Genomic DNA, 27,068 nt, shown 5'->3' with positions numbered 1-27,068 from the left:
GCGTCTCCCTCCTCTCCCAGCGTGACATTATCACGACCAGTGCTCCCGCTGGCGCCGGCCCAGAGTTTCGCCTCCTGTTATTCTTTCTCCGTGAAGACGGCGCACTTCCTTCCCGCTTTCCCGCTCTTGCGGGCGCAATATTAAGAGCACCCTCGCACACTTTCCCTCGCACATAGAGCATAGGGCGTGCGGCGACGATTTTATCGCCGGTGGACTTTAAGCAGACTTTATACTAGTACTAGCAGACACAAGAGTGGAGCCGCATTATTTACAATACAAAGATGGGTGAGAACACAGCTGGCCCTTCAGACTTTATTAGGCCAGTTATGGTCCAGTTAATTGGTTAACAACGTAGTACGTAATTATGCAAAATACAAACGAAAGTAGTCCGATTTGCTTCAAGCAACGGTAAACAACATCATCTTTGTTCTATCCAGCTACGTGGCCACTCGCATATTTTCAAATTTTGGCACAAGTATACGAGGGACACCCTGTATACCGTGTGTCCCAGTCAACGGTAGCCAAGCTGTCCAGCAAAGGAAATAACAATAAGACCAAAAATACATGGTTCAAGATACAATTACAAGACCTACGGAGTTCGGTTGTCAGCGGTCTTAATAAGCTTTCCCCCGTTAAAAACTTGTATAACGTTAGCCAGCACACCCTATATATTTGTGATTATCAATGAACCTCAGTTGATAGTTAGCGCAGTGTTCGTCTTCCTTACCTTAGTATTGTTATTTTTTTAGCGCTGCTCGCCTAATGAATGATATGAATAATGAAAAAGCTACAGAAATTCCGAGAATTATCTATTAAAGCGTAAGCATTGTTTGGCTCGGCTGTGACTTCGTTGTTTTCTTTATTTTGGCTTGCTTGCCTTTCCTAGCTTATGCACGTCTACCCATAGCATTTCCAGTGGCAAAGAGTGCTTACGCTTTCGTAGACAATTGTCAGATTTTCTCGCCGCATTCGGCCCCTTTAATGCAATCGGAGCAACTGAGCCGGAGCGCCGGGCAGGAGCGCGCCTCGACGGAGCAGAGCAGTCGAAAGGGAACACCACCTATATATATATATATATATATATATATATATATATATATATATATATATATATATATGATTTGATAGAACGAGAAGAGTCACTGTTTTCTGCCTCCCATGTCTGGGGCACGGCTCAGTGACAAGGGAGGGGGTGAGAGGGGGTCTATAGTCGCAGTAGCGCGTGAGGCGTTGCGTGAGGGGAGAGTGCATCACCGCGATGATATGCCACCCTCGCTGTGACTCTCGCAAGCCTGTGTTAGACCACGGCCTTATGCGCGCGTTCCTTGGCCACACAAGATCTCGCGTGCATCCGAGGCTTGGTAAGGCCCAATGAAAACGCGCAAAGCTCTCAACGAGCTCGCTTGCCCGCGAGGTGTTCCTAACTCGAAGGACGCTCGGCAGCGTTCAATTGGACATTGGGCCACCCCAAAATCTCAAGTTGACCCATCTCCAAATTTCAAGTTGACCCCACCCCCAAATTTGTTTAACCCCCCCCCCCCCCCGAAATTTCAAATTGGCAAACGTTCAAATTTAATGTTGGCCCACTCCCTAATTTAAGTTGGCCCATCCCTAAACCTACATTTTGCCCATGTACAAACTTAAAATAGACCCACCCCCTAATTTTAAGTATGCCCCCCCCCCCCCCGACATTTCAAGTTGGTCCAACCACAAATTTCAAGTTGGCCCACATGCAAATTTCAAGCTCACTCACCCCCTAATTTAAGTATGCCCACCTCACAATTTAAGTTGGCCCACCCATAAATTTTAATTTGGACTAACCACACATTTCAAGTTGACCCATCTCCAAATTTCAAGTTGACCCACCCCCACATTTCAGTTGGCCCACCACTACTATAAGCTTCCCCATGCATTTTCTAAGGAGCCCTATGTATATTTGTATTCGATTTTTATTGTATTTTGTTTAGCGTAGCCTACACTAGTGGCGCAAGGCTAAAGAAACAGCAGAGCTGATCGGCACCTAGCTGGTCCTGGCCTTATGGGTCATGCTTTTCCAGAATTTATTGATTATTGATCGATTACTGATTAGCTATTGATTGGCTATCGCAGGGTACTGGGCACATATTTTGACTAGGCTAAGTACTACCAAGTCACGCCCAGCATTTTCTGGAATTTATTGATTGATCGATTATCGATTAGCTATTGATTGACTATTGCAAGATGAAGCAAGGCGCAGTTGTGCGCAGTGACGTCATCGGCGAGTTTTTGGGAACGCTACGCGGGGAAACGAAAAGCTTAAACAGCTGCGCCGTTAAAAGCTACAGAAATTTTGAGAATTCTCTACTAAAGCGTAAGCATTGTTTGGCTCGGCTGTGACTTCGGTTTTGCTAAGTTTTGCTTACTTGCCTTTCCTAGCCTACACATGGCCTTTCCGGTGGCAAAGAGTGCTTAGGCTTTCGCAGACAATTGTCAGATTTTCCCTCCAGCATCCGACTCCTTCAATGCAAGTGTACCAAGTAGGGAGACTACACAGCGTTGCATGTAGGCTCCCTGTAACTGGCGACAACTTTGTGTGGCAGCACGGCCAAGGCTACGGAGCCGAAGCACGTAGTCTTGGCCGTGCTGCCACAGAGAGTTGTCGCCAGGTGTAGTACGAAGTGAGTCGGATCGCCGGGCACGAGCGCGTCTCGACGGAGCACAGCGGTCGAAAGGGAATGAGTCGTTGCGTGAGGGGAGAGTGCATCGCCGCGATGGCATATGTCATCCTCGCTGTCGCTCTCGCAAGTCTGTAGTAAGTATAAACCGCATGCACGCGATCTTTCGCGCGACAGCGACAAGCGATGCGATGCAAATGGCTGTCGCGTTCGCTCGTCGCCTACAAGTTGTACCGCATGCGAGCAACGACTTTGAGCGACGACTCCCCGGTGTTGCCGGTATCAATTGTATGAGGGGAGCAAATACGCGCCGAAACTGGCGTGACGCGTGCCCTACTAATTTAAGTCGATGTGTTTTACTGTAAAGAGGAGCATATATATTTCTAAAGGTCTTACACTATAGGTTCTTGTCCTTGTACCTATCAAAACTAAGTCGTTTGCTCGTTCCGTGCGACAATCGGTAGTACTCGACTGATGTACATCCTGTTCGGATTCGCGCTATTGGCTAGTCGCTCATAGCACTTCCGGGCGACCGAGCGACGAATTCTAGATTTCCAGAACCGAGTGATCGAGCGACTAGAACGAGAGATTTGTTCGCGCGACGGCCCGTTTCGTCGCTCGAAGCTGTCGCCCGTCGCCGTCGCGCACAAAATCGCTCTCATGCGGTTTGGGCTTTAGACACTCTACCTGTGTTATGTGTGCATTCCTTGTCCATGCAAGCTCTCACCTGTTTTCTGACTGCGCCTCGGTAGGGCCCAATGAAAACGCGACAAGCGTCTCAATGCGCTCGATTGCCTGCGAGGTGTTCATAACTCGGACTCTCAGCAGCATTCAATCGCACATTGCCCCCCCCCCCCCCCCCACGCCCAAAAAAATCTCAACTTGGCCCACCCCCAAATTTAAACTGACCCACCCCCAAATTTAAGTTAACTCACCTCCACCAGAATTGCAAGTTGCCCCACCTCCAAATTTAAGTTGGCCCACGTTCAAATTTAATGCTGGCCCACTCCCTAATTTAAGTTTGTCCACGCCTAAATTTATATTTTGCCCATGTACAAATCTTATGTTGGCCCACCCCCAAATTTTGAGATGGCCCACCCCCTAATTTAATATGCCCACCCGACATTTCAAGCTGGTCCAACCACAAATTGCATGTTAGTCTACTTGCAAAGTTCAAGTTGGCCCGACCCCTAATTTAATTTTGCCCGCCCTCAAATATTAGTTGACCCACGTCCATATTTCCAGCTGACCCAACCCCAAAGTTCAAGTTGACCCACCCCTAAATTTCAGTTCGCCCACCCCTACTGTAGGCTTCCTCATGTATATTCTAAGGAGTCCTATGTATCTCTATGGGTATTCTCTTTTTATTTTATTTCTTGGCTTTAAATTGTTCCTTATCGCTTAAAAAAGCTACCAATCATCTACATTTGCACTATCATAATGAATAAATGTCTTTACAAATTAGGTATTTTTGTGCAGATACAAGGCATTACACGTTTCGCGTGATAGGGCTGGGGAGCTCGCCAAAGAATATTTACGCTCTAAAAATAAACGCTAGTTTTTATCCTAAGTTGATGCGTGATCTTTATCTGATGTTTTGCAAAAAAAAGAAAAAAAAAACCCGAACTCCTTAGATTAAAATTAACTCAACGGTGTTGTACGACTCTGCGCAGGACTTCATTTTCTTCGAGAGCAGCGCCGGAGGGAGCAACATGGATCTTCCCGGCAACATATTAAATTAGTTATTCGACGATCGCCGATTTTGTCCTGCGTCCGTTAAGACCAGGCTGCTCACACCATAGGCTGCATCCATGGCAGGCTTCAGGGTCTGTGCGCAGTCGACCGCATGTTTGTGAACGAAGCCCTATCAGTATTTTAGCTTATCACTATACTCACGTGGAGCAGGTTATTGTTCATGTTCTCGTGCGTTTCTCGCACAATACTTTGCCTGGGCCTGTGGGGGCCGCTAGATTAGTGTGAAGGCAGCACCAAATTTGCGTTTTATTTCAGCAAATATTAATACTCACTGTTTGCATTGGTTCGTGTCATTTTGTCTTTTAACTTACGATCGCGGCAGTAGATATACAAGCAGCGCTCTTATGCAGAGAGAACAGGTCGCATGAACGTTTTTTTGCCAACCAGCGCTCGCTTCGGAGGCGCGGTAGAGGGGAGGGGGCCCCGCAATGACGTCACTCTGTTTGCAAACAGGGAGATGTCTATTGACAGCGTTCTGCGAATGCTGCAATAAACTGTACATGTGGTTGCTGAAATTATGCAAGCCACAGCCGGCAAACGACTCGATGGGTATGTGAGCGTAGTCATATTTTGACCTAATAACAAATGAAACGTGCGCGTGTATGCAGTCTCAGTGACTATGTCATGTTTGGCAAATTGCTGAAGAGTGCAGCAAGTTGGAATGATAGCGGCCGATTTCCGTAGTTTCCGCAATTTCAGCGATTTCCGTAAATCAGCATCCTGATTGTGTTGTATAAAAATGTCGCTTTGCTAAGCGAAACGAACTGATCAAGTCAGTGTTATTGGTTTTAATGGCGAGACGGTAAGTACAGGATAGACGGAATGCGTACATAAATTCCACTTGTATATTAAGTACGTTAAAATAAGGAGACGTACGAGTAGCGTATGAAACGTTGGCAATTCCACGAACTGGCGCGCGTTTGGCGTAGACAGAGTTTTTAAGCATGAAATGCTTTAGCTCGTGTTGTCGGCAACCTTCGAGTGACCTTGAGTCAAAAGCAAAAGCCGTTATCCGGGTACTCAAACGAGATAATCCGGGCATTGGCGCTCTGCGTTGGCGGGTAGACCTTCGGAGAGAAGTCTCTGGATCAGGGGCTTGATCCGCCGGTATACTTTGGTTTCTCGACGCTGAGGTCTCCTGTCTTTGCATATCAAGCCCTGACGGTCCTGGCATCGTGTTGGAGTTTGTCTGTGGATCTTGTTCTGTTGGTTGACCCTGCAGTGGTAGTTCTCGTCTTCGCACTTGGTCAAAATGCCTTCGTTGGACCCCTTGTTGAGTGTCAACGGTGACCATTCTTGCTCCCTGTTGTTCCCCCACTGTGGCTGGTATTCATTTGGATCTGGTCCAGCTTCGGGTCCAAACCCGTTGCCGCTTTTGCCAATTCTGTGTACTGTTCTCCTGGCGCTCTGCGTTTCTTGTTTGCTGGTTCGGCGTGATGCCGTCTATCTGCGTTCTTATTTTATCCCAGCAGTAACTCTGCCGGAGACTTGCCTTCTTTGAGAGGGTTTCGACGGTAGCTGCATAAGAATCTGGAGAGTGTTGTCTGTAATTTGCCCTGTCTCGTTTTTCTTTAATCCTTCCTTGACTGTACGGACTGCCCTTTCTGCCAAACCGTTGGTGATATGGAGCCGTGGTGAAGTGCTTTATTTGATTCCTACCCATGAAGTCCCCGAAAAATGTACCGGTCTAAATTGCGTTCCGTTGTCGGTTACTATGGTTCTCGGTAGACCGAACCTCGCAAAGATGACTCGTAGGGCGTCCACAGTGGTTTCTGGCGTGGCTGACTTCAGAGGCAGTGCTTCAATCCATTTAGTTGTTGCGTCTACTGCGACTAATATCATGTGTCCGTCCAATGGTCCTGCAAAATCTAGATGCAGGCGGCTCCATCTTTCGTTCAAGACTGGCCATGGTACTGGCGCATATGTCGTGGAGGCATTGGTGCGGCTTCTATACAGACGGTACTGGCTCGTACTAGGCTCGTACTAGGCGTGCACCCGCGGCCTACCCATGGTGGCGGCCGAGAATGGACTGCGTGACGCGCGTAATGCAATGCAGATATATACAGTTCGGCGGAGTAACGTGGTGTTGCAGTTCCCATTGTTCTTATCGGTACAACTGTGAATGTAAACTGTAGTGCGTGTACCGGCAACGGCAGAGCCTCTGACCGTCTACCACAGCGATCACAAGGCAATACTGTGCAAGACTTAAGTGTAGAATCGTTCGTTAAAGAACCCCAGGCGGTAAAAATTATTCCGGAGCCCGCCACTACGGCGTGCCTCGTAATCGGAACTGGTTTTGGCACGTAAAACCCCAGAAAGAAGAAGATACGTATGTCGTGCGCCGTTGTTCTGTTGTGTGCGCAGATGCGCAGATTGTGTAAGTTGGCTTTCTTGCAGTGCGTTTTCGGCGCTCACGGACAAATCAGTGAGACATAGAAAGGTTCGCTTAAAAAAAAAAAAAAAAACGCGGCGTCTAGTCGAGTGGTACAACAAGTATCATCAGCAATGGCTCAGCTATAACAAGCCGCAGCTATAAGCGTCGAATGCGGCCGAAGAAGCCGAACTGCGAAAGCAGCGACGCGACGATGCATTGCCAAAAATGCAGCAGGCTTTTTCGCCTTCACGTGTTACAGGAGTGTAAAATGCTGCCGAACGTTTCCTCAAGTGGACTCCCTAAAATATCTTGGAAGTGTATAGAACGAAAAAAAAAAAAAAAACCTCAATCGACGCTCCCTCATTGAAATGTAGCGACGAGACCAGCGTGTGTGGCAGCTGTGCTTCGCAAGCTTAGGAAGAGACGTTACGAAATGTATGTTCCCGCAATATTAGTTTTTGGTTGTGTGCTGTTTTGTAATAGTCCAGTGTACAATCTTAATCCCCCTTGCCGTAATAAAAAAGGAAGCGTTGCGAGATTGCACGGGAATTCTTAAATTTGTGCCAAATAATATGATTTCGCAGGAAGCGCGTTTACCTATTGTCAGACACATTCCCTATGCTCACCGTACAAAGTTCTTTAGAGTGGATTGCACGTCCTCCGAGAAGATTGAAATACGAGTTTATTAGTGAATTGAAGGAATTGTTTGAGGTTCAGTGGTGCCGATTAAGCACCCCGCAGGCCATTTTTGTACCCGCCGCGGTGGCTCAGTCACCTAAGGCATTTCGCTGCTCAACACGACGTCGCGGGATCGAATCCCGGCCGCGGCGGCCGCATTTCGACGGAAGCGATATGGAAAAACGCCCGTCTGCTTGGGTTGTAGTGCACGTTAAAGAACCCCAGGTTGTCAAAATTAATCCGGAGCCCTCCACTACGGCGTGTGTCATAATCAGAACTGGTTTCTGCACGTAAAATCCTAGAAAGAAGAAGGTCCTTTTTGTGGAAGCACATTTCAGAATATTAGACGTAGATATACGTAGCGTTATCCCGAATTAGTGGCTGTCGTTCCAGCTCTGCGCAAGTTGCCATAAAGAAAGACGCTGTTTCGCCCAAAAGGCGAAGCATCGATTGCGATAGCAAACTAGTGGGCAGCTTTTGAAAGTCAGAATAGTAGTTTTATCGACCGTATAAACCTGTAATCATGGGCACAGTAACTAAATTAACAAGCATGGTGTCACGCGCGCGCAAGCAAACATGACCGCATCTCACTCGATGACCGCGGAAACTCGCAGTCAAAGCGCTGGGGTGAGTCAGCGCGCCAGCAGCGCTGCGAGCGAATTGAGCTTCGTGCCGGCGCTCGCATCAACGCGAAAACACAGGGAGGGCGGACTCTGCCCCCGCCGCAGACAGCTCTCATGCACCGTGCTTTCAAGATACAGCCGCGCGAATCCAAAAATTCAAAACTAGCGTGGGTCCTCAAGCCATCTTGGGTGTTAAAACAGCATGCTTAATTCGTAGTACTAACACAGTGATTACGTTTATTATAGTTTATTGTTTGCCCTTCCATGCTCAAAGATGTATTCTATTCGGTTCAACTTGTAAGAAAACCTTTTCATTTTTTTGCGCTCAAGCACCTTTACAGCAGCCCGATCATTTAACCATTTGACCGCGGAATGCCCAATAACCCGAGTTGGCGAAAAAAAAAAAAAAACGGTTTGAGAAAGTGCACGAGGTGGCAATATAATGCTAATACTTGACATGTCCCGAGCGCGCGACCCAACGCTGTCTGCGTTTGCCCCAATTATCAATACTGCTGCTCCTCTAGCTAAACCAAACAGTAGCCTGCCGAACGCGGCTTGGGGACCCAAGCCTTAAACCTTAAAAATACGGCAACACTCACGCACAATCAAAGCATTTCTAAATGAATGAATGAAACTTTATTTCCCTTTTTAAGAAAGGGAAAGCGAAAGCATTGCTAAAACATTCTACCTGAAATGCACAAAAGAGGGAATATCACCCAAACGTTTGCGCGTGACCCGCGTTCATGAAGTTAAACGTCACTATAATTTTATTGCGATAGCAATTATATGGACACTCCAAAGCAGATTTCCGCCGTCGGTGTCGCCGTCGCCGTTGCCGTCGCCGTCGCCGTGAGGTTCCGTATGTCGTCAATGGAGATGAAATCGTCGCCGCGCGCCGCCGAACGCTGTATGTGCGAGTGAAAGGGCGCGAGGGACGCGCGCTTTCACGGGGAGTGAACGCACGGCGGAGAACAAACGCGCGTTCTGTGCCATGCTCCCTTAAGGGCTGCAGAAGTAGGCGTCTCTTTCCTCCTTTACAATCACCATATATGTAGAGCAAACGCGCCTTCTTCTGACGCACGAAAGGCCGTGGGAGGGAGGGGACGTTTAGCTGCGGCACCAAGTGCCTATTTATATCAGAGGCTCCGGCAACAGTCACCAACGCCGCACGCATTTTGAGCGAACGCGGGCAAAATTCGCCGACGGCGTCGACAACAGTGCTGTGTGTTGCCGGTGCTGCTGCATGTCCAAGTTTGTACAGCGGATAAAACTACTATCCTTACTCCGTATAGCTCTCTACTAAGTTGCTATCGCAATTGATGCTTCGCCTTTCGGGTGAAACTGCGACAACTTTTTTAGTTTTGTAGCGGTACCTATATGCCTGCGCGTTCCCAACTCCAATTCTTGCTTCATTCTCCTATGTGGTGGGTACGTGCCACGTTCAAGGATCATCGCCATCGCCATCATTATAACCGTACCTCGCGCTGGCACGGGCTCGCGAGGCACGGGCCCGGCAGCTCGCCCCGAACGCGGCCGGAGGCGGACCGTTCCACACGACGACCAGCTGCAGCCCTAGCTACGCGACCCATTGCCGAGCCGTCCGGGTGAGTGGCGTTTCCTTAATAGCATGGCGGCGTGCGGGCTGCCGCAGTGAAGCTATAGGTATCGCTGATTCAGAGACTGGAAGTCCAACCGAGACGGGATGCCCGATCGAGACGAGATGCTCATCGAGCCTGAATGTCCCATTGTTCAGGCTCGTTGGAAATTCGCTCTCGTTGGAGATTCACATCCAAAGCGGGTATCGCTCGCGGTAAAACACAACACGAAGAAGCACTTTTAAGTCCCATGCATTTCCTAGGCAGAGCGGGGCTTTAAATTTACTTGTACATTTCTCAAGGTCGTTGGCTTGTTTTTCAAGCTCTAAGAAATGCTTCATACACGTTAGAATGACCAAAGTTCGTTGTTTCACCGCAGTTCAGCGGAATAGCTTGAGTCGACCTAGTTCGACCATTTCATTTTCTCTTTCTACCGCCCTCTCTCTCCTAGAGCCTTTCAATCCCTCAATCCCTCCTCCAGTGCAGAATAAATATCCTGTAGTCGACTTTCCAAACGCCGGGAAAAAAAAAATCTGCGTTTCATTAGAGCCCTCACTTACTATCATTTCGGCAATTAGGCTTCCTCACGTGGCCTCGACTTTGTGCTTTCTAACCGCGCGGTGGCTTAGCGAATATGATGCTGCGCTGCACGAGAGTCGCGGGATCAAATCCCGGGCGCGGCGGCCGCATTTCGATGCGGGCGAAATGCAAGAACGGCCGTGTCCCGTGCATTGGGGGCACGTTGAAGATCGCCAGAGAAGAAGCAGAGAAGTGTTAGCGCGTGAATTGCTCGAGGCGTGTCACATAAGGAGGAAGGGTGATGGTTGTGTCAGCGTGCCTTCTGTTTCCCTCTACAAAAGTGAATGTTTGTTTTTAGATAGCGCAGTGAGGTAGCCTGTGACACGCGCTGCGCCCTTGTCTTTGTGCGCATTTTTGGAAATGTATATATTTGGGTGGATGTGCTGGAAATAAAACTAGTTGAAAGTTTGGCGCCCTATCCTGTCTCCCCTTGGTTTTCCCTTTTCCTCGCGCCACAACTCATTTGTTTAGCTATGCACCAACTCGCCCAACGCACTACCTTGCTAAAGATCCCCAGGTGGTCAAAATTAATCCGGAGTCCCCCACTACGGCGTGCCTCATAATGAAATTGTGGTTTTGGCACGTGAAACCCCAGGATTCGATTAAAAAAAACTTTGTGCTTCCGTTTAGGGCCAAGGATGTTTGCTGTGCCATCTAATATTCCGCTGACAGAAAATGACTGCTGAGGTTATTTGATAGTTATTTTGTTTCTGTTTTGAATTCTTATGCAAACCCGCAGTACCATTTATTCTGAAGTCGAGGTTTTGACGGAAGCCCGTGTCTATCTTCTTATAATGCTGCTTTCTTTCTTTTTTTTTTTTTTCGTTACACCATTGTAAATTTACTACCGCAACTTTTTTGATTTGACAAAGTTTGATACCGCAACTGCCGGGGAGGGCCGAAACATGTTGAATCCAGTGTTAGCAAGAATGAAGCGCTGCACGTTTTAAAGGTAATTGTTTGTAAAGGTAAGCCAAGGCTCGCGTCGGCAGCACGCAACTTGGCCGCAGGAGCGACGGCTTTCGTGTCATCTTACGGGGAAGCGTTTGCTGCGCGGCTCACGGAACAATGTTTTTTTCTCGGCAAATACTGCACCGAATTTGGCGTTGCCAACTCTCGAATGGACGATGAATCGAAAGAGTGAGAGGGGGTTGAAGGGAATCAATGAAGGATTGCGAAGGTTTTTCATGCGCTATAGTGTACTTAGTACTGTAGAAATTACCAATAACTGGTACATGTTTGTAAATGTTTTATTACTGCCAAACTACATGCAATTCCGTTTCTGATTATTTGGTTTGTTATTGTTTTTGTCTTCGTTTCCGAGCAACTGAACATGTCGATGCCTTCAGGCCTATGGGGCGGAAATAAATGAAATGAAACTCGTCGCGTTTGCTCAGTCGCCGGTCTCCACGCATGACGTCGTGACTTTGGATTTTCAACCACGGCGACCAGCCGCATTCTGATGGGGGTGGAATGCACGGGCCGTGTACCATGTGTTTCGTAGGACCACGTGGTGGTCAAAATTGATCTAGAGCCCCTAGCAATGGAGTCTCATATATGTCGCCTTCGGGATGCATGGTAAACTCTATTGATCACTCACCAGACATAGGGGAAGATAGGCTGCTCAGTTTGAATGGCGTCTTAAGAAAGCCAGAGCAGCGCCGTATCCTTAAATTTTACAAAAAAGCGGTCGCGCTCCCCAGGGGCTGCAATGACTAGGAACACACCTGCTTGCAGTGAAGCCCAGAAGTCATCCGGTTTTATTCCCAATGCGCGCACGCACGCACGCACGCACGCGCACGCACGCGCACACACACGCACACACACACACACACACACACACACACACACACACACACACACACACCACACACACACACACACACACACACACACACACACACACACACACACACACACACACACACGTTGAATGCTATCTCAGGCCACGCAATCTGTTATAGAAAAGTCGACATGTAAGTTTCGTGCGGTGCGTTATCCTGTGTAAATACCGCGCCACGTATGGCCGCCGTAGTGATCGAATCCTTTGAACCAGAGCTCCAGGATCATCGATTGCTGATGCACATATCGCGTCAACTACACAGCGAAAAAGACACGATGGGGGGAGAAGGGAATAGGCGTACATATTTACTCAATAAGTATAGAATTATACTCAACCATTAAAGAGAGGTCTTTACTGTCTCCCTTTAATGCTCAGCGACGTATGCTCTAATGACAAGTAAATGACCGCTCGCTAGCGAGCGGTCATTATTTGCACAGAGCGAAAGTTCTTCACGTCTTCTCCTCACGGCGCGCTTTCACACCGCAGGTATACTGCAGCTGAGGATCCTGCGAAGGATCTGGCGAACGCGTTCACCCGCTGTCTGGCTTTATTGAGCAGAAAGAGTTCCTGCCCCCGCAATGGCATCACGGCCGGCAGCGCCCGGAGGGTCGCAGACGCGGCAGCCCATGGTGTTCGTGCCGACCGCCGGTATGGCCGGACAGCCAATGGCCGGAATGCCAATGGGAGGAATGCCAATGGGAGGAATGCCAATGGGAGGAATGCCAATGGGAGGAATGCCAATGGGAGGAATGCCCATGGGAGGAATGCCCATGGGAGGAATGCCCATGGCCGGAATGCCCATGGCCGGGATGCCCATGGCCGGGATGCCCATGGCCGGGATGCCCATGGCCGGGATGCCCATGGCTGGTGGCCCTCTCAATGCGCAGCGCGGACCCTACGTTCAGATGCCGACGCCGGGGTTGACGCCGTCGGCCGTACCACGCATCCCGGGCTGCCCCGCGGGTCTGGAATACCTGGCGCAGGTCGACCACCTGCTTGTCCACCAGCGGCTGGAGCTCATGGAAAGTACGTTTCGCTCTCCGTGGTGGACGAGATATAGACTAGAGCGGAAACACCGCAAAATATCAGGGCGTGACAAAGGGACAGACAACAACCTTGACTAGCAACCAAGTGTTATTCTCTTTATTAGCTTATACTATAGGTATACCACTCTGCAAGAAAAACGCGAGAACACGTACGTGAATCGAGCTTGCATGGAAGTAAAACAAGAATTTAATCACTCCGACATGTACGAAATTTCCTTCGGAAGGAGTGAAATTGCAGGGAAAGTTTATGCAAACATCACCACTCTTCTGAATGTGGAAGGCTTCAGATGTTAGGCGTACGCGCTCATCATGATTGTTTGACAGTATGGCGCAATGTTAAAAAAAAGTCACAGGCCTGCGCAGCACACGCAGTACAGTCACAGCGTAAGCTGGTGGAGCAGCTCCAAATTGGGCACCACGTTCAACAGGGTCTTCGCGGCAGTCTGTTCGCCTCGTTTTGACGAGAACGATCTTAACTGTCCGCCCAGCGTCGACGGCGAGCTGCGGCTTGTAATGCTCTCTAAACAGCAGTCTGCTGAGCCCGATCAAGCCTTACAACTGCAACTTACATGTCGGACACGCTGCTTTTGCAGCCACCTTAACTAGATGGCACCACCATATCTGGCGGAGGCTCGGGCAGCTCGAGATCGCATTGACTGCGCGCCTCGTCTGAATCGCATCTCGTCGTCTGCGCCTGCGCACGCTGCGTTTGCAGGCGCCTTACCTAGATGGCGCCAACATACTGGCGGAGGCTGGGGTCGTCTGCGCCTGGGAGTGTTTATATGGCATTTTCCGCTGCCTGATAGCAAGTGCTTGCGTGGCTCAGTGGTGGAGTATCTGGCTCATACGCAGCGGGCGCGTTTGATCCCCGGTGGGAACCGGGTGCTTTTTTCGCATTTCCGGCGATAGCGGTTACGGCGGCGGACACCATCGGCTGCAGGCACCATCGCGAACCGAAACGGCTATTGGAATGAGCCCATAACACCTTACGCTGTAAAAAGTTGCTCACTGCCACTTTCAACGCAATGCAATGACAGGGGGCTCTCTCTCTCTCTTGCTGACTGAGTGCTCGGGCATGCTGTCATTCACACCAAGGCCCGTTAGTCCTACACAAAAACGTCCGCATGTAAAAGCAATCCGGTAAATAACTATTAAGCGACCAGCACTTAAAACTGCTGTCGGTGCTTATTTTCCGCAATATTTTTGTTTAGTTCTCGGTCTCGCGGTTGGCCTTTTTGACACACACTAACTACCAAAACTATTTGGGGCAGTGGACAGCAGGCGTTAATTTCTTGAGTTAGATTCGATCTAATCTGACTTCTTCAGCTAACCACTTACATGCTGTGTTGTTTCTTTATTAGGACCTTTATTGCTTGGGAGAGCTTACCTACAGGTGGCCTTGGTGCCTTACCCCACACATGAATTGCTGCTTCTGAAATCAGCCTAGCTACAGTTTCATTCATTGCCTCTATGTTATCTTCCTGTTCTAAAGCTGCATATTTCTTTGCGAGCGGAAGCCTGAGTTTGTCTGCTATTACCCTTTCTGTCTCTCGGTTGGCCTGATTCTGTACTCCATATGCTAGCAGGTAACAATAACTTTATGCTAGTGTTGTGTCGCTTCTTGCAATCTTTTTATTTGTGGAAACGCTGAATTGCATCTCAAAGTCGGGCTTCACTGGTGTGTGTTATGCACGTTTTGTCCGGGTGGAAGCATATACAGGGTGTTCATTTTTAAGTTTTACGGAATTTTTAGAAATCGCCTGTGGCAGGTAGAATAACTCTTATCACTGAGTTGGCTTATTCGATGAGGCGGACATTAGCAGTACGAGAAATCGAAACACACATTCAAATAATTAACAAAAATTCACGAATTAACTTCTTCGTTAATTACTTTACGACACATTGCAATTTACGAATTGCAGCCGGTGAGCTTGTCAGGCGTATCCATTTGGAATGAATTTCAAGAATGACACCAGTTTGGAGATATGCGCCATCAAACTCGCCGTAAAAATGCACTGTTGTTCAGCTAAAGTTTTTACCGAAATGCTGTTTTATATATCGAACCACAAAAGTAACTGGCACTCCCATGTACTTCGTCCCACACTTTGGGAAATATCTCGAAACTGGCGTCATCCTGGAAATTCATTTCAAGTGGATGCGTCTTGCAAACTCACCCGGCTACAATTCGTACAATACACTACACAAGGCCCGGCGACAAGTACCAGGAAGAACCAGCGATAAGGTTCGGGAATCTTCCGGGACAGAAGGAAGTGCCTTGCTCTGCGCGATAACTTTTAAGCAGTTTGGCTCAGAAAGTTGTGAGGTACGTGGATGAGCGCCTAAAATTTGTCAATGGGGGATAGCACGAAAGCTGTAAATACGTGGCCCGATGTGTAAAAGCCCTCCTAAGCTTTCGTTCGGGCCATTCCGAATCTGTCAACAATGGTATCGCCTTTTTCTCCGTTCGCTCGGCGTTGACCACGTCTTGCCAACACCTAATAAAACAGAGCGTGGATGGTCAGGTCAAAAACTTGGTGAAGCTGGTCACCGTGAAGCTGTTATTACAACAGCCAGCTTCAAATATCTCCTGGCCATCAAGGTAGGAGCGGAGTGTGCACCAAAGGAAAGGGTAGAGAACAGATATAAGTATGCGGTAATACCGTATATTCGTGGGCTTTTGCATTGTCTAAAAAAAGTACCAAGATACCTCCCGCTATAATGAGGATCTTGTTTTAACTGCTAAGAAAAAAAGGTAGGCGCTATTAGTCCTGCTCTTCGAAAGCGCATGCGCAGGAAGGCGACGCCAATTCAAGCTCAATGTACCACGAGACATGACACAACCTTCGTTCCTTGTGTCTGTAGTGTTGTGTACCTCATTCCTTTTTCCATGTGGACGCAAATACGTCGGGCAGACAGGCCGCTTCCTAAACATTAGACTTAAAGAGCACTACAGCTCCCGCAAAGGGTCGTCATATTCGCCTCTTGTCGTACACAGCCGACAATGCGGATATGAACCCGTTCTGCAAGGTCAATCAGTCCTTTTCCGGCACCGAGATAACTGGTGCGAAGACTGGGCGAACAGCGAAGCTGGTGGCCCTTCCCTAGCTCTAACTTTGGACCGCATCCACGTCTCGTTGAGTAAGATGGGCTGATCAATACTGGTGGCTACACGTGCAACGAGTTCGCAGTTTCGTATCATCCTGAAACTCCTAGTTTCGTACAAAATGCGCATGCGTCTAGGCGGCGCAGCGCCCACGTTGGACTATAGAGGGGTCGGTTTTCGCGCCTTCCATAATCACGGCTATCCACCAGCCTATCTTGCTCGACGAGACGCGGATGCGGTCCATTCTGGGTAACACGAGGCCAGCGCGAAATGCAGCTTGTCGCATCTCGACGCCGGCTGCAGACGGGGCAAGCAGACGAACGCCGGATACGTCGGCCGCGCCTCGCGCTGTGGCCAGAGCACGGTGTAAGATGGGACACTTCTCGGCTTGCTCGCTAGACGCGACCGACCAGATAAAGTAGCAAGGGCGCGCGTCTATCGGGGTGGTGACGGCAGCGGATACCTATCGGCGGAACGACGCAACTTTAGTTAGAACGCAGGCGAGAGCGTGCGCCGACAAGGCACGCGCGCATGCCCTCTCCCCGGTGACATACTTTCGTGCGTCACTCAATGATTTCGGATTTCCCGCGAACCGCCGGTTGCTATAACAACTGGAGATTGAACCAATAAAAAGCTTTCTGTGTTGAAGTTGCGTCGTACTGCCGATAGGTATCCGCTGCCGTCACCGGGCCGATCGGCGCGCGCCTTTGCTACTTTAATTATCTGGTCGATCGAGTCTGGCGAGTGTCCTCACCTAAAGAGTATATATATCTTACACCGTGGGCCAGAGTAACCTGGGAGGGGGGGGGGGGGGTAACCTCGCCGAGCGATGACGTCACGTGCGTCGCCTAGCAACACCTCGCACCAGCTGTTCGAGGCATTGATAGCCAACACGCGGTGACGTCATCGCAAGGTGCAGTTTTTTTGTTGGCAATACGAGGCTTAAGCAAGAGTTTCAACAGCTCCGCTGTTAAAAATGATTCCACGTGTGTCAGCCAAACCACGATAAACCTTCACACAAGTGAAACAGCATATCTCCAAAAGTCGTTCTTGGCTGCAAATCCAAGGCTATCAGAGGCAAAACAATGAAGGCCTGGATCAGATATTGGCTTTTGCGTTTTTTATGAGCGTAGCCGTGTCAGATCAACTTTTACAACTTTCTTAAACTATCTGTGTCTTAAAATTTTTGTGATTTGTATCGACTGATAAATACTCGTAGGCATGTTTTTCCGAGAATAAACATCAATTTAAGTAGCGCTCGTCATGTCCGGTCTGCATTCTTGTGTCTTAGTTTCCAACCGTTTCTAAACCTTGTTAGCCGGTGAAAGATTACCGGAAAAGATAAATAAGTTCACGTGCAAATATAGTCTCTACCTTTACGCTTTCAATTGGTGACTGCACTAATTAATTCCTTCCTTAAGACAGCTGACCGGACGAACGTTAGCAGAGTCGTAGCATACACACCGACGTTCATATGTGCAACTCGCGCAGTGCTCGTGCCGTTCGAGACGAAGAACAAGTACGTTGTGAAGAACACCATGGGCCAGTTCGTCTTCATGGCGATCGAGGACAGCGACTTGTTGAGCCGATGCTTCTGCGGCAGCATCCGGCCATTCCAGATGTCGCTGCTCGACTACCGCAGCGTCGAAGTGTTGCGGCTTTTCCGGCCACTTCGCTGCGACTGCTGCCTCTGTTTTTGCTGCCTACAGGCATGTATATATCGGCCAACGTATCTGTAAGGCTATAGAGTTGTTCGGTCGTAGAAATTGCGCATGCTCCGTTCCGAAATCGAAAACTCGCAAGGACCTTTCGATTGCGTCTCAACAAAGCCATGATGGCTGCAATTATCCGTGACCCCCCGCAAAAGCATTGCAAATACTGCAGCGCTTAGCTTTATATACTATACCGTGCGACAGTCCAGAGGAGAGGTAGATAGAATGGTAGAAAGGAGGTAGCGAGAGGAGGCAGATGAGAGGTCGAAACGACGCAGTCACGAAACGCGTGAATAACAGCCTCGCCACTCGACGTATATAAGGAACTGCTACCACTAGACACGATAGGGCTTGCGGACCAACGGGATAAATTTAGGTTCAAGGTGCGGTACGGTACGTTTCGGCTATTTCTGAATTAACACACACATCGCAAATTTGTCAAGCGAGGAATTGACACAGGGTGTGCAGACGTAAAGCCGCGTTAAAGCACCGTAGCGTTTAGGCGACACTGCGGAAGCGGCCGCACGTCAAATCAGCACTTCTAGGTCGCGGGTTCAATCCCGGCCGCGGTGCAGCCGCATTTCGATGGGGGTGAAAGAGAAAAGCGCCCGTGTACTTAGATTTAGGTGCGCGTTAAAGATCCCCAGTGGGTCAAAATTCATTCTGAGTGCGCCGCTACGGCATGCCTCGTAGACCGATTGGTGTTTTGGCACGCACAGCCCCATAATTCAAATGAAGTGCAAAAGCTACTGACACGATGCGACGTGCCGTGTAAGGCAATGGCAGTCCAACCTTCTCGCAGCCTGTGAACAACTGCGCACAACTAATACGCCTCAAGCAAACAGGTCGCGCGGTGTGTTTTGGGTATACTACGCAGACAAACAGCAGTGGTGCACGCAAAGTAACATTAAGTACCAACTCACCACTCTCGTATTGCACTGAACGCTGCAGAAATAAACATTCGCCGTCAACAACACCGCTAATTATCGTCAATCGAAGCAAACAGCATAGACAACTTCGCCTACTTCGATTGTAGTCCCTACGATTCACACGCTCTTAAAATTCATCTGGAGTATACTAAAATACAACTTGCCCAAGAATTTAATTATTGCTGTGTCTGTGAACGCACGCACGCACGCACGCACGCACGCACGCACGCACGCACGCACGCACACACCACACACACACACACACACACACACACACACACACACACACGCACGCACGCACGCACGCACACACACGCACGCATTCACTCACTCACTCACTCACTCACTCACTCACGCACGCACGTGCACGTGCGAATGCACAGCCCCCCTCACCCTTACATACACACACACACGCGCACACACATTCACTCACTCACTCACTCACTCACTCACTCACTCACTCACTCACTCACTCACTCACTCACTCACTCACTCACTCACGTGCACGTGCGAATGCACAGCCCCCCTCACCCTTACACACACACACACACACACACACACACACACACACACACACACAGAGCGAGAGAGAGATAGAGAAAGCTGGTTCGAATAGACCTTGTGTTTCAACTGTGACAACTCAGACACGGCTTCAATTGACGTGCGTCAAAAAGCGCCGGACTTTCCGCAGCATACCTTTTCTGCTGGGGATTACGTTAGTTGTTAACACTATATATCTTTCTAAGGCAGACTGGTCCCCTACATTAAAGTCAGTTAATGGATATTATCAAGTTCAACGTTTCACTGGCATTTTGCAGGAGGGAATGCTATGCACGTTCCCCTACTAACACGCAGTCGCCCTTTACGCTACCCATTTAGATTTTAGACCGAGCTTCGAAAATCACTAAAATGCGATGAGCGGACTTGAAAAATGGAAAGCTGAAATCAACGAGCACAGACATTTCAGTAAAAAATTGTACGACCGTGATCACAATAACTACATTATCTCCGTCGAAAATTATCTTTTTAAAAAAACCTAGAAATTTCTGGAAAAATGTGCAACTCAGGTCGACACCAAGTAAAACACATACTGGTTCTCTGTTATCAAGCAATCATGAAAATATCGAAGACGTCTCAGATGCGTTCCAAGGTACCAGGTAGTACCAGTTATGCTCTGGGCCCACTTGGTACCACCTTCCGCTCCTGAATGGTGATGCCCCAAGCACTCTGTCTATATTAGTGCATAACTTATCGCCAAAAGCATTCGCAGCGCAAATCAGTCGCTGTCATGTTTAACATATTGTTCAACTGGCCGTCTCATCCTTTTTCTTTTGTATTAATTTCGCGTTTTGTTGTATGGCTTCTTTTTTGTTGTACGCCACTCTTCTTTTCAATATTGTTATTTTTATTCATTGCTTTGTTTTACTTATATTCCACTGATGTTTCGTTTTTGCTTTTTTTTTTTGCATGCCCCAGCACTTAGACCTCCTGGTTGTTCCTGGGCACGATAAACAAATGATTGAATGATTGATTGATTATAAGAACAAGAAGAGGAATTTCCATTTAATCTTTAACGTGTTTCGTTCCTCCTGGTGGTATTATGCCCAGTTCCCACTTCTTGCTTAACTTTCCCCTTTGTTTTTATTTACATATACAGGTTCATCATTTAACACTGTGAGTGCGCCAGCTCCCACACTATAGGGTTGTTTTGGGGCACATTAAATAAATAATTACCATTATTCTTATCCTTTGTCTCGGGCGCCGCAGGAAATGGACGTGCAGGATGCTTCCGGTGCCACGATGGGGTCCCTCCGGATGGAGTGCACAATGATATACGCGAAGTTTTCGGTCCTCGACAGCGAAAAGAACGTTGTCCTGCTCATCAAAGGCCCCTTGTGCACATCATCCATCTGTTGCAATGACGTGGTCTTCGATATCCTAGCCACGGACGGCGTCACGAAGCTGGGCGCGATAACGAAGGTCTGGACCGGAATGTTGCGGGAGACCTTCAGCGACGCCGACAACTTCGCGGTCACGTTCCCCCTGGATTTGGACGTGAAGATCAAGGCCGTGCTGATCGGCGCGGTGTTTTTAATTGTGAGTGGTTGATTGATTGATTCTGCATTCCAGGCGCGGGAGGGGGGAGGGGGGGGGGGGCTACCAATTTCTACAACTTGGGGATTCTTGCTTTGCACTGAAAACTAAGTACACGAGCGTTCTTGCATTTAGCATCCATCGATCGCTGCGGTGCAATCGAACCGGCAACCTCGTGCACAGCAGCGGCACGCTACAGCCAATCAGTGGCCGCGGCGGGTAACTGCGAGTGGACGGGAACAAGCTGACACACACCCTCTGACCAGATAAATAGAGCTTAACGGTGGGCGAACGACCGCGTTCGAACAACACCGCTCGCAAACGGCTATCGCCCTCCAGCGGCAGCATTTTCTGTAGTTCACTTTCGAGGATACAATTACTTCGCTATGTTTCGAGTGACTATAGGACAATACCCGTCGGCGGGAATGGGTTCCTGGCACAGTGCCAGGAACGCGTTCGGCCATAAGCGAACATCCGCGTGGAGCGCTGTAGTCGCGCTGCAATCTCGCGTAAGCGATTGTAATCTCCAAAAGCGAACGGCTGAGAATGCCGCCCCGGGGCTCGTACAGCTCATTGCGGTATCACTATGCCAGCTACTGGCACAGTGATATATAGAGTGCAACCGACAGTGGTCTGCCCCGGACCACCGTCAGTTCCACTTCGCTCCTCGAAGAGACAGGACATGGGTCAAGGAAGCTCTTGAACAACACTTTGTAATTTGATAATGCGAATCGTAGATCCCCGTCCTCAAGGGTGCGCGACGTAATGCTACAGCGCATTTACCTCGCGTTGAGCGCTACATCGCCACTTATTTTTTTGATACAGTGGTCTGGCGCATGCCTCCAGGGCTGTTCTGTTTATATTAGAGCCTGCGACGAGCGTCGGCGTCGGTGTTGTTACTCGTAACCGAGCGAACGATGAAAGCTAACGCGGAGCGAGGAGGACAGCGGAGGAGGAGGAGGGAACGGCGAAAGCGTGAAAAAAGAAGTGTAGTACAGCGACCCCTCCCGCCCCACGAAAGTGCGCGTTTGGTCACGTGACCTCCAACATTCGGCGCACGGGGAGATGGCGCACATCAAGCCACCGTCCTTGTAGACGTACCCTCGCACGCTTGCCTTTGCACCCACAGCACACGGCGTACTCACAGCACACGGAACATCAAGGCGACAACGACGACGAAAATTGGCTTGGAGTGTCCGTATAATTGTTATCGCAATAAAAGTGACAAATGAAAAGGTAGGATCGTTTCTCGTTAGCTTCCTAGATTAAAAATCTGGCACTGCAATGCTAGGCGTAACATCCGACATTTGATGCGCATTGTAGCAAGGATTGAGTTGTTCCATATATGCAGCTTTGTTGCTATCGCAATTATACGGTCACCGGATGCGCGGCCTACGCGCCGAGTGGTGGATATCACGTGATCTTATGGTGCTGGAATGTTAAAGGTCATGTGATCCGATTAGCGTCGGAAGCGCGCCGCAGTGAAATGGTGAACGGAGCGGCAGCACGGAACGCTCGCTCCGGGACAAGCGCTCGCGCTCCCCGCTGCCGGCGCTCCTCGTCACGCAAGCGTTGTGGCCCGACGTTGTGAAGGCACGCGTGTTTATTTAGTCAGCGAATATTTACTGTAATTTGTACTTCCCATAAGGCTACAACCCTTATTTAATATTGTTTATTACCTATGATTTAGCCACAGTGCCAAGAAGACGATTACAGTGGGAGGGAGGGGGTGTTACAATTCCTACAGTATAAGAACGATATCAGAACTATACGTTCGCGATACATAAAAACAAAGATCAAAAACATGAATCAACATGGGCTGCAAGAACAATAAGTAGCACAATAATACATAAAAATAATGTTCAAAAGTAGAAATCAATTAACTATGGGCAAGAATAACAACACTGGCAGGGCAATCCTGTTCGTCCTTGCAATCCTGTTTTACTACTTCGCGCCGTGACACACCTGCAAGAAAATTAAGTTAATACAAATAGCCCAATATGCCATCTTTCTTTGAACGTACCCTAGTTGGAAAAACGTGCCCTCAACGTCACAACTACCATTCGCAGTGCAGAGTAACGTAGCGCATTACCGCCGTTTGCATTCCTGCGACGTCAGCTACAATCCGTCATTGTCGCAATGACGCCGTTGACACGGCTCCCGAGAGGGCAACAAACATTTATTCTATCGCGGCCAGCAGGCGCTGAATTTATGGTGTGCCAGATTTTGTTTCAGTGTTGCATGAAAACGAAGTATATATCACATTTGTGCATGAACGTCAATAACATGATATTTATTGACCACTCGCCTAAACAAGGCGGGCAGCGTTACTTATCGTTTTTTTTTTCACACTTTTGTAACACGGCGAAATAATCATAGCAGTTGTTCGGAGTACAGAAATCTGATTATTCAATTTTACCCGATATATATATATATATATATATATATATATATATATATATATAAATAGTAAAATATTCACGCAGAAATTTGTCTGCCTGCGTCTGTCTAAGTATGCGTAAGCATCGCGCCACTTGCTCATGGCGCAATACTCATGGCTCATGGCGGGATGCGTGTTGGTGACACCACGCATCCCGGTGTCATTATCAATGTTACGAAAATTTATCCGACCAGTATAAACGAAAGCGCTGCGGGGACACAAACTTTTGGTGACTCGATGACGCAAGCATACTACTGCAGGTGGCGGCGTCAGGTGCGCTAATGACGTTCCAATCATTATAAGCCAGTATCGCTCTTTAGCGCCTTATCCATCGGCGTCGAAACATTATCAACCGTGATGCACCGTGCTCCGGTGGCGGCTGCGCTTGGCGCGGTCGCGCGGGCTTCGTGTTGCCTCTCGCCACTTGGCGTTGAAGCGAGAGGCAACACGAAGATCAATTCGCCCGCTGCTGCGGGCCCTATCTTGAAAGCGATCGTCTTAATACGTGGCGGACGGACGGGTTTCCTCGGTGGGGTAGGCGTAGAAATGCTTACGCCTTTAGACATTTGGAGGACGCTTAAGCTTCGCCTTTAAGAGTGGGACGCGATAGCATTCAAAGATCCCTGAATGCTTGTCAGGCTTCCCCGCAACTGCAGCTTTATTTTTTCTCCACCTTCGCCTCTGCGCGCCGCTACCGTTTTACGCTGCCGTATACGCTGTCGAGAAGGCGAGCGCCATCTGGATGGGGTTTTCGCAAGTAACCTACCCGAGCGCGCCGCTGTGGTTATGGTATAGAAATGCTGGAAAAGGGGTTTGTGCTTGAGTTTCCTCGTAACAGTATTATGTTTTTAGTACATTCAAATTACAATCCGACGCTATCATGTCTGCAGGTTGTAGTTAAGTCGTACTTTACGATTTTTCTGACGGATTTTACTTCGAGAAATTCAATTTTTGTTCACTAACGCCTTGCGCTACATGGAGGGTCTGTGTGGTCGGGGTCGTTCGGGATGAATTGCTCTGCCACGAACGCCGATGCTTACGCTGGCACCGATGCGAACACCTACGCCGGATTTTCTGCGACACGGGGGCCCTTAACGCTAGTCGCGTTAACAATCTGTAGCTGCGAAGCGAGATCGAGCTCGTTCGGTCCGCTGCTACAGTGCTTCATCCGCAGCATAGCGAACGACCAAGCGAGCTACAGCGAGTGCCATAATGTCGCGATGTCCTTGTCTCGCGTGACTACCCCTCGCGTCATGACGTCACAATACATATACACATCGTGGGAAACGAAAGCGAAACTGGTTCATGAGAAAAATTGTTGTTAGCATACTCCTTTAAGCGGGTTGGCTGTTGCATTTTGTACATACAATTATGTAAGACATGATGTGAATAATAAGTACTACTTTCTAATACTGCTGTCACATGGGTCAATTTCGATCGCGATCGAGCCCGATCGGAAATTTTTGGACTGGTTTCTTTTCGCAGGTTGAAGAAAGGAGTCAATCGCGATCGAGAAATTCGATCCGAAGCGGGATTGATCGCAATAAAAAGTGCTCCGTGTGACACCGGTATAAATCGATGCCTGATCTGTATCTCTGCTATTTTGCAAAAAGCCCTCGACCGCTTAGATTAGAATAAACGCAGTAACAGCACTTGGTTTTATGACTCTGCGCAGGACTTCATGTTCTTCGAGAGTGGAGCCGGCGGAAACAACCTGGATTGTCCCGGCAACTTATTAAATTAGTTATTCGAAGATCACCGATTTTGTTATTAGTCCCTAAAGACAGCCAGGTCATAGCCTCCTAGAATATATAGGAGGCTATGGCCAGGCTTTCGAGAAAGGCTTTAACAATGGCAGACTTCAGCGACTTTGCTCAGTCGACTGCATGTTTGCGAACGCAGCCCTTAACTGTATTTTCATCTATTGCAATAGTCACAAGAAGGTGGTTATTTCTGATTTTCTCGTGCGTTTCTTGCACGATACCTTCTTGGGCCTGTGGAGGCAGCTACATTATTGTGCAGGCAGCACAGTGAGGTTAAGTTCAGATGACAAGGTATTTATACTTGCTATTTGCATTGGTTCCTGTATGTGCAAGGTATGTGCTATTTTGCATGAATACTGTTGTCTCATATATTGAACAAACGTAATACCTACAGACGGAACCGAGCTCGCAAAGCAAGTACTAGATACGTAAAGCCTGGTTATGGCGTATATCTACGCGTATACTGAAGACACGGTTATAGCGAAGAGCGAACTTCTGTCTCTTCGCATCATCTGCCTGCACTTGTCCTGTAGATATCTCCACGGGCCCCTAACCTGCGGCAGCCCAACCCTTATATTAAGCCTGCAGATTTTTTTCTCGTCACTGCATCTTCTACCAACCTCGTATTATGTTTCCCCTTCCACTTGACGCTGGTTAAGCTACATTAATGCGTTAACGCTTTATTCGAGCCCTCAATCTGACATGTTCCCAGGAGTTGAGACTGACAAGGGTGTCGTGAAACCACTCGGTCGAAACCATGGTCCCTGCAAACCCTGCAAACGTGTGAAATTGAGAACTCAAAATGTGGACTAAAACAGAGTACGAGGGTATGAATACTTGCAAAATGAACTTTCCGAAGGCAGCCATATATTTGTGTTAGTGGCCGTGGCGGCTCAACGGCTACAGCATTCTTGTGCTGAGCCCATGGTCGCGGGTTCAACGAGCGCGGACGCACCGATCACGTCCCTACGATTTAATGACGAAAAAAGCAATGGTAGACTCAACTGTGGCTGGCGTCTACGAAATGCAAAGCGTTCGTCATTTGCAGAGTGCTTGTATCGTACAAACAGTGTTTCCTATCAAGCATTTGGCTCCTACCCACTATGGTTTGTGTATCGAACAGTTGTGTAGAGATTATACGTTACACAGTTTACATGTTTATAAGTAAGACAGTGCATTTAATGGCAAGATACACGAGACTGAAAGAACCAAGTTCAGTGGCCCATAATCCGCGGCCCCAAGAGCAGATAGCCAGTTCGACCCTGTGGTAATTTGAGTAATTTTAGTCTAATGTTGCTGATATTGGTCCAGGAAACGGTTCAATTGAGGCAAGCCGTAATGGGGGACTCCGGATTAATTTTGGCCAACCGGGGATCCCGTGTCCCCACTGCACGGGACACGGGCGTTTTTGCACTTCGCCCCCATCGAAATGCGGCCGTTGCGGCTGGAATTTGATACCGAGACCTCGTGCTTAGCGGCGCAACGCCATAGCCGCTAACCCAACGCGGCGGGTGAGGTTGGTCAGGAAACGGCGAGGTAGGCTGCACTATCAGCGGGATCGGCCCACTTACACGAAGAGATACCCCAATTTCCTTTTGAGCAAGTTCCTGTAGCGCCCTGTTACCCACGGCGTCAGGTAGTGTTGGATGATGATGATGATTTACTGGCATCCCCTTTGAAACGGGGCGGTGATAAATTGTCGCCTAGCCTGCTGGATTTAATCAGATTCTCTGGCATCGAAACGCATCATGCCATATGTCGCCCGGTTCTGTAAGAACGACATCGACTTCCACCATCGCGTGTATGTCAAGAGGAGAAGCCGATCGTCAGAATATGCGCGCCGTGCGAAGATGAACGTCAGGCAACGCGAGAAAGTCGAG

General features: G+C 48.7%; 1 protein-coding gene across 2 annotated transcripts in view; it reads left to right on the top strand.

The window, feature by feature from the left end:
- Positions 1-25,183, top strand: part of LOC119434003 (phospholipid scramblase 2-like) — a 44,253-nt gene extending 19,070 nt beyond the window's left edge. Inside the window, exons 1-5 of one of the 2 annotated variants that reach the window (XM_049659214.1) lie at positions 9,467-9,688; positions 12,588-13,127; positions 17,742-17,959; positions 20,659-20,988; positions 25,101-25,183. In XM_049659214.1, coding sequence (XP_049515171.1) covers positions 12,680-13,127; positions 17,742-17,959; positions 20,659-20,988; positions 25,101-25,169 — 1,065 coding nt within the window. In that variant the 5' untranslated portion in view covers positions 9,467-9,688; positions 12,588-12,679 and the 3' untranslated portion in view covers positions 25,170-25,183. Of the gene's footprint in view, positions 1-4,327; positions 9,689-12,587; positions 13,128-17,741; positions 17,960-20,658; positions 20,989-25,100 lie in introns of those variants that run through there. The other variant, XM_049659215.1, reaches the window with a different exon arrangement.
- Positions 25,184-27,068: the final 1,885 nt, after the last annotated feature.

Source organism: Dermacentor silvarum, chromosome 11 (assembly GCF_013339745.2).
Source record: "Dermacentor silvarum isolate Dsil-2018 chromosome 11, BIME_Dsil_1.4, whole genome shotgun sequence".
Lineage (NCBI taxonomy): Eukaryota > Metazoa > Arthropoda > Arachnida > Ixodida > Ixodidae > Dermacentor > Dermacentor silvarum.
The sequence above is the reverse complement of the archived record's forward strand: the minus strand, read 5'-3'. Positions and strand labels throughout refer to the sequence as shown.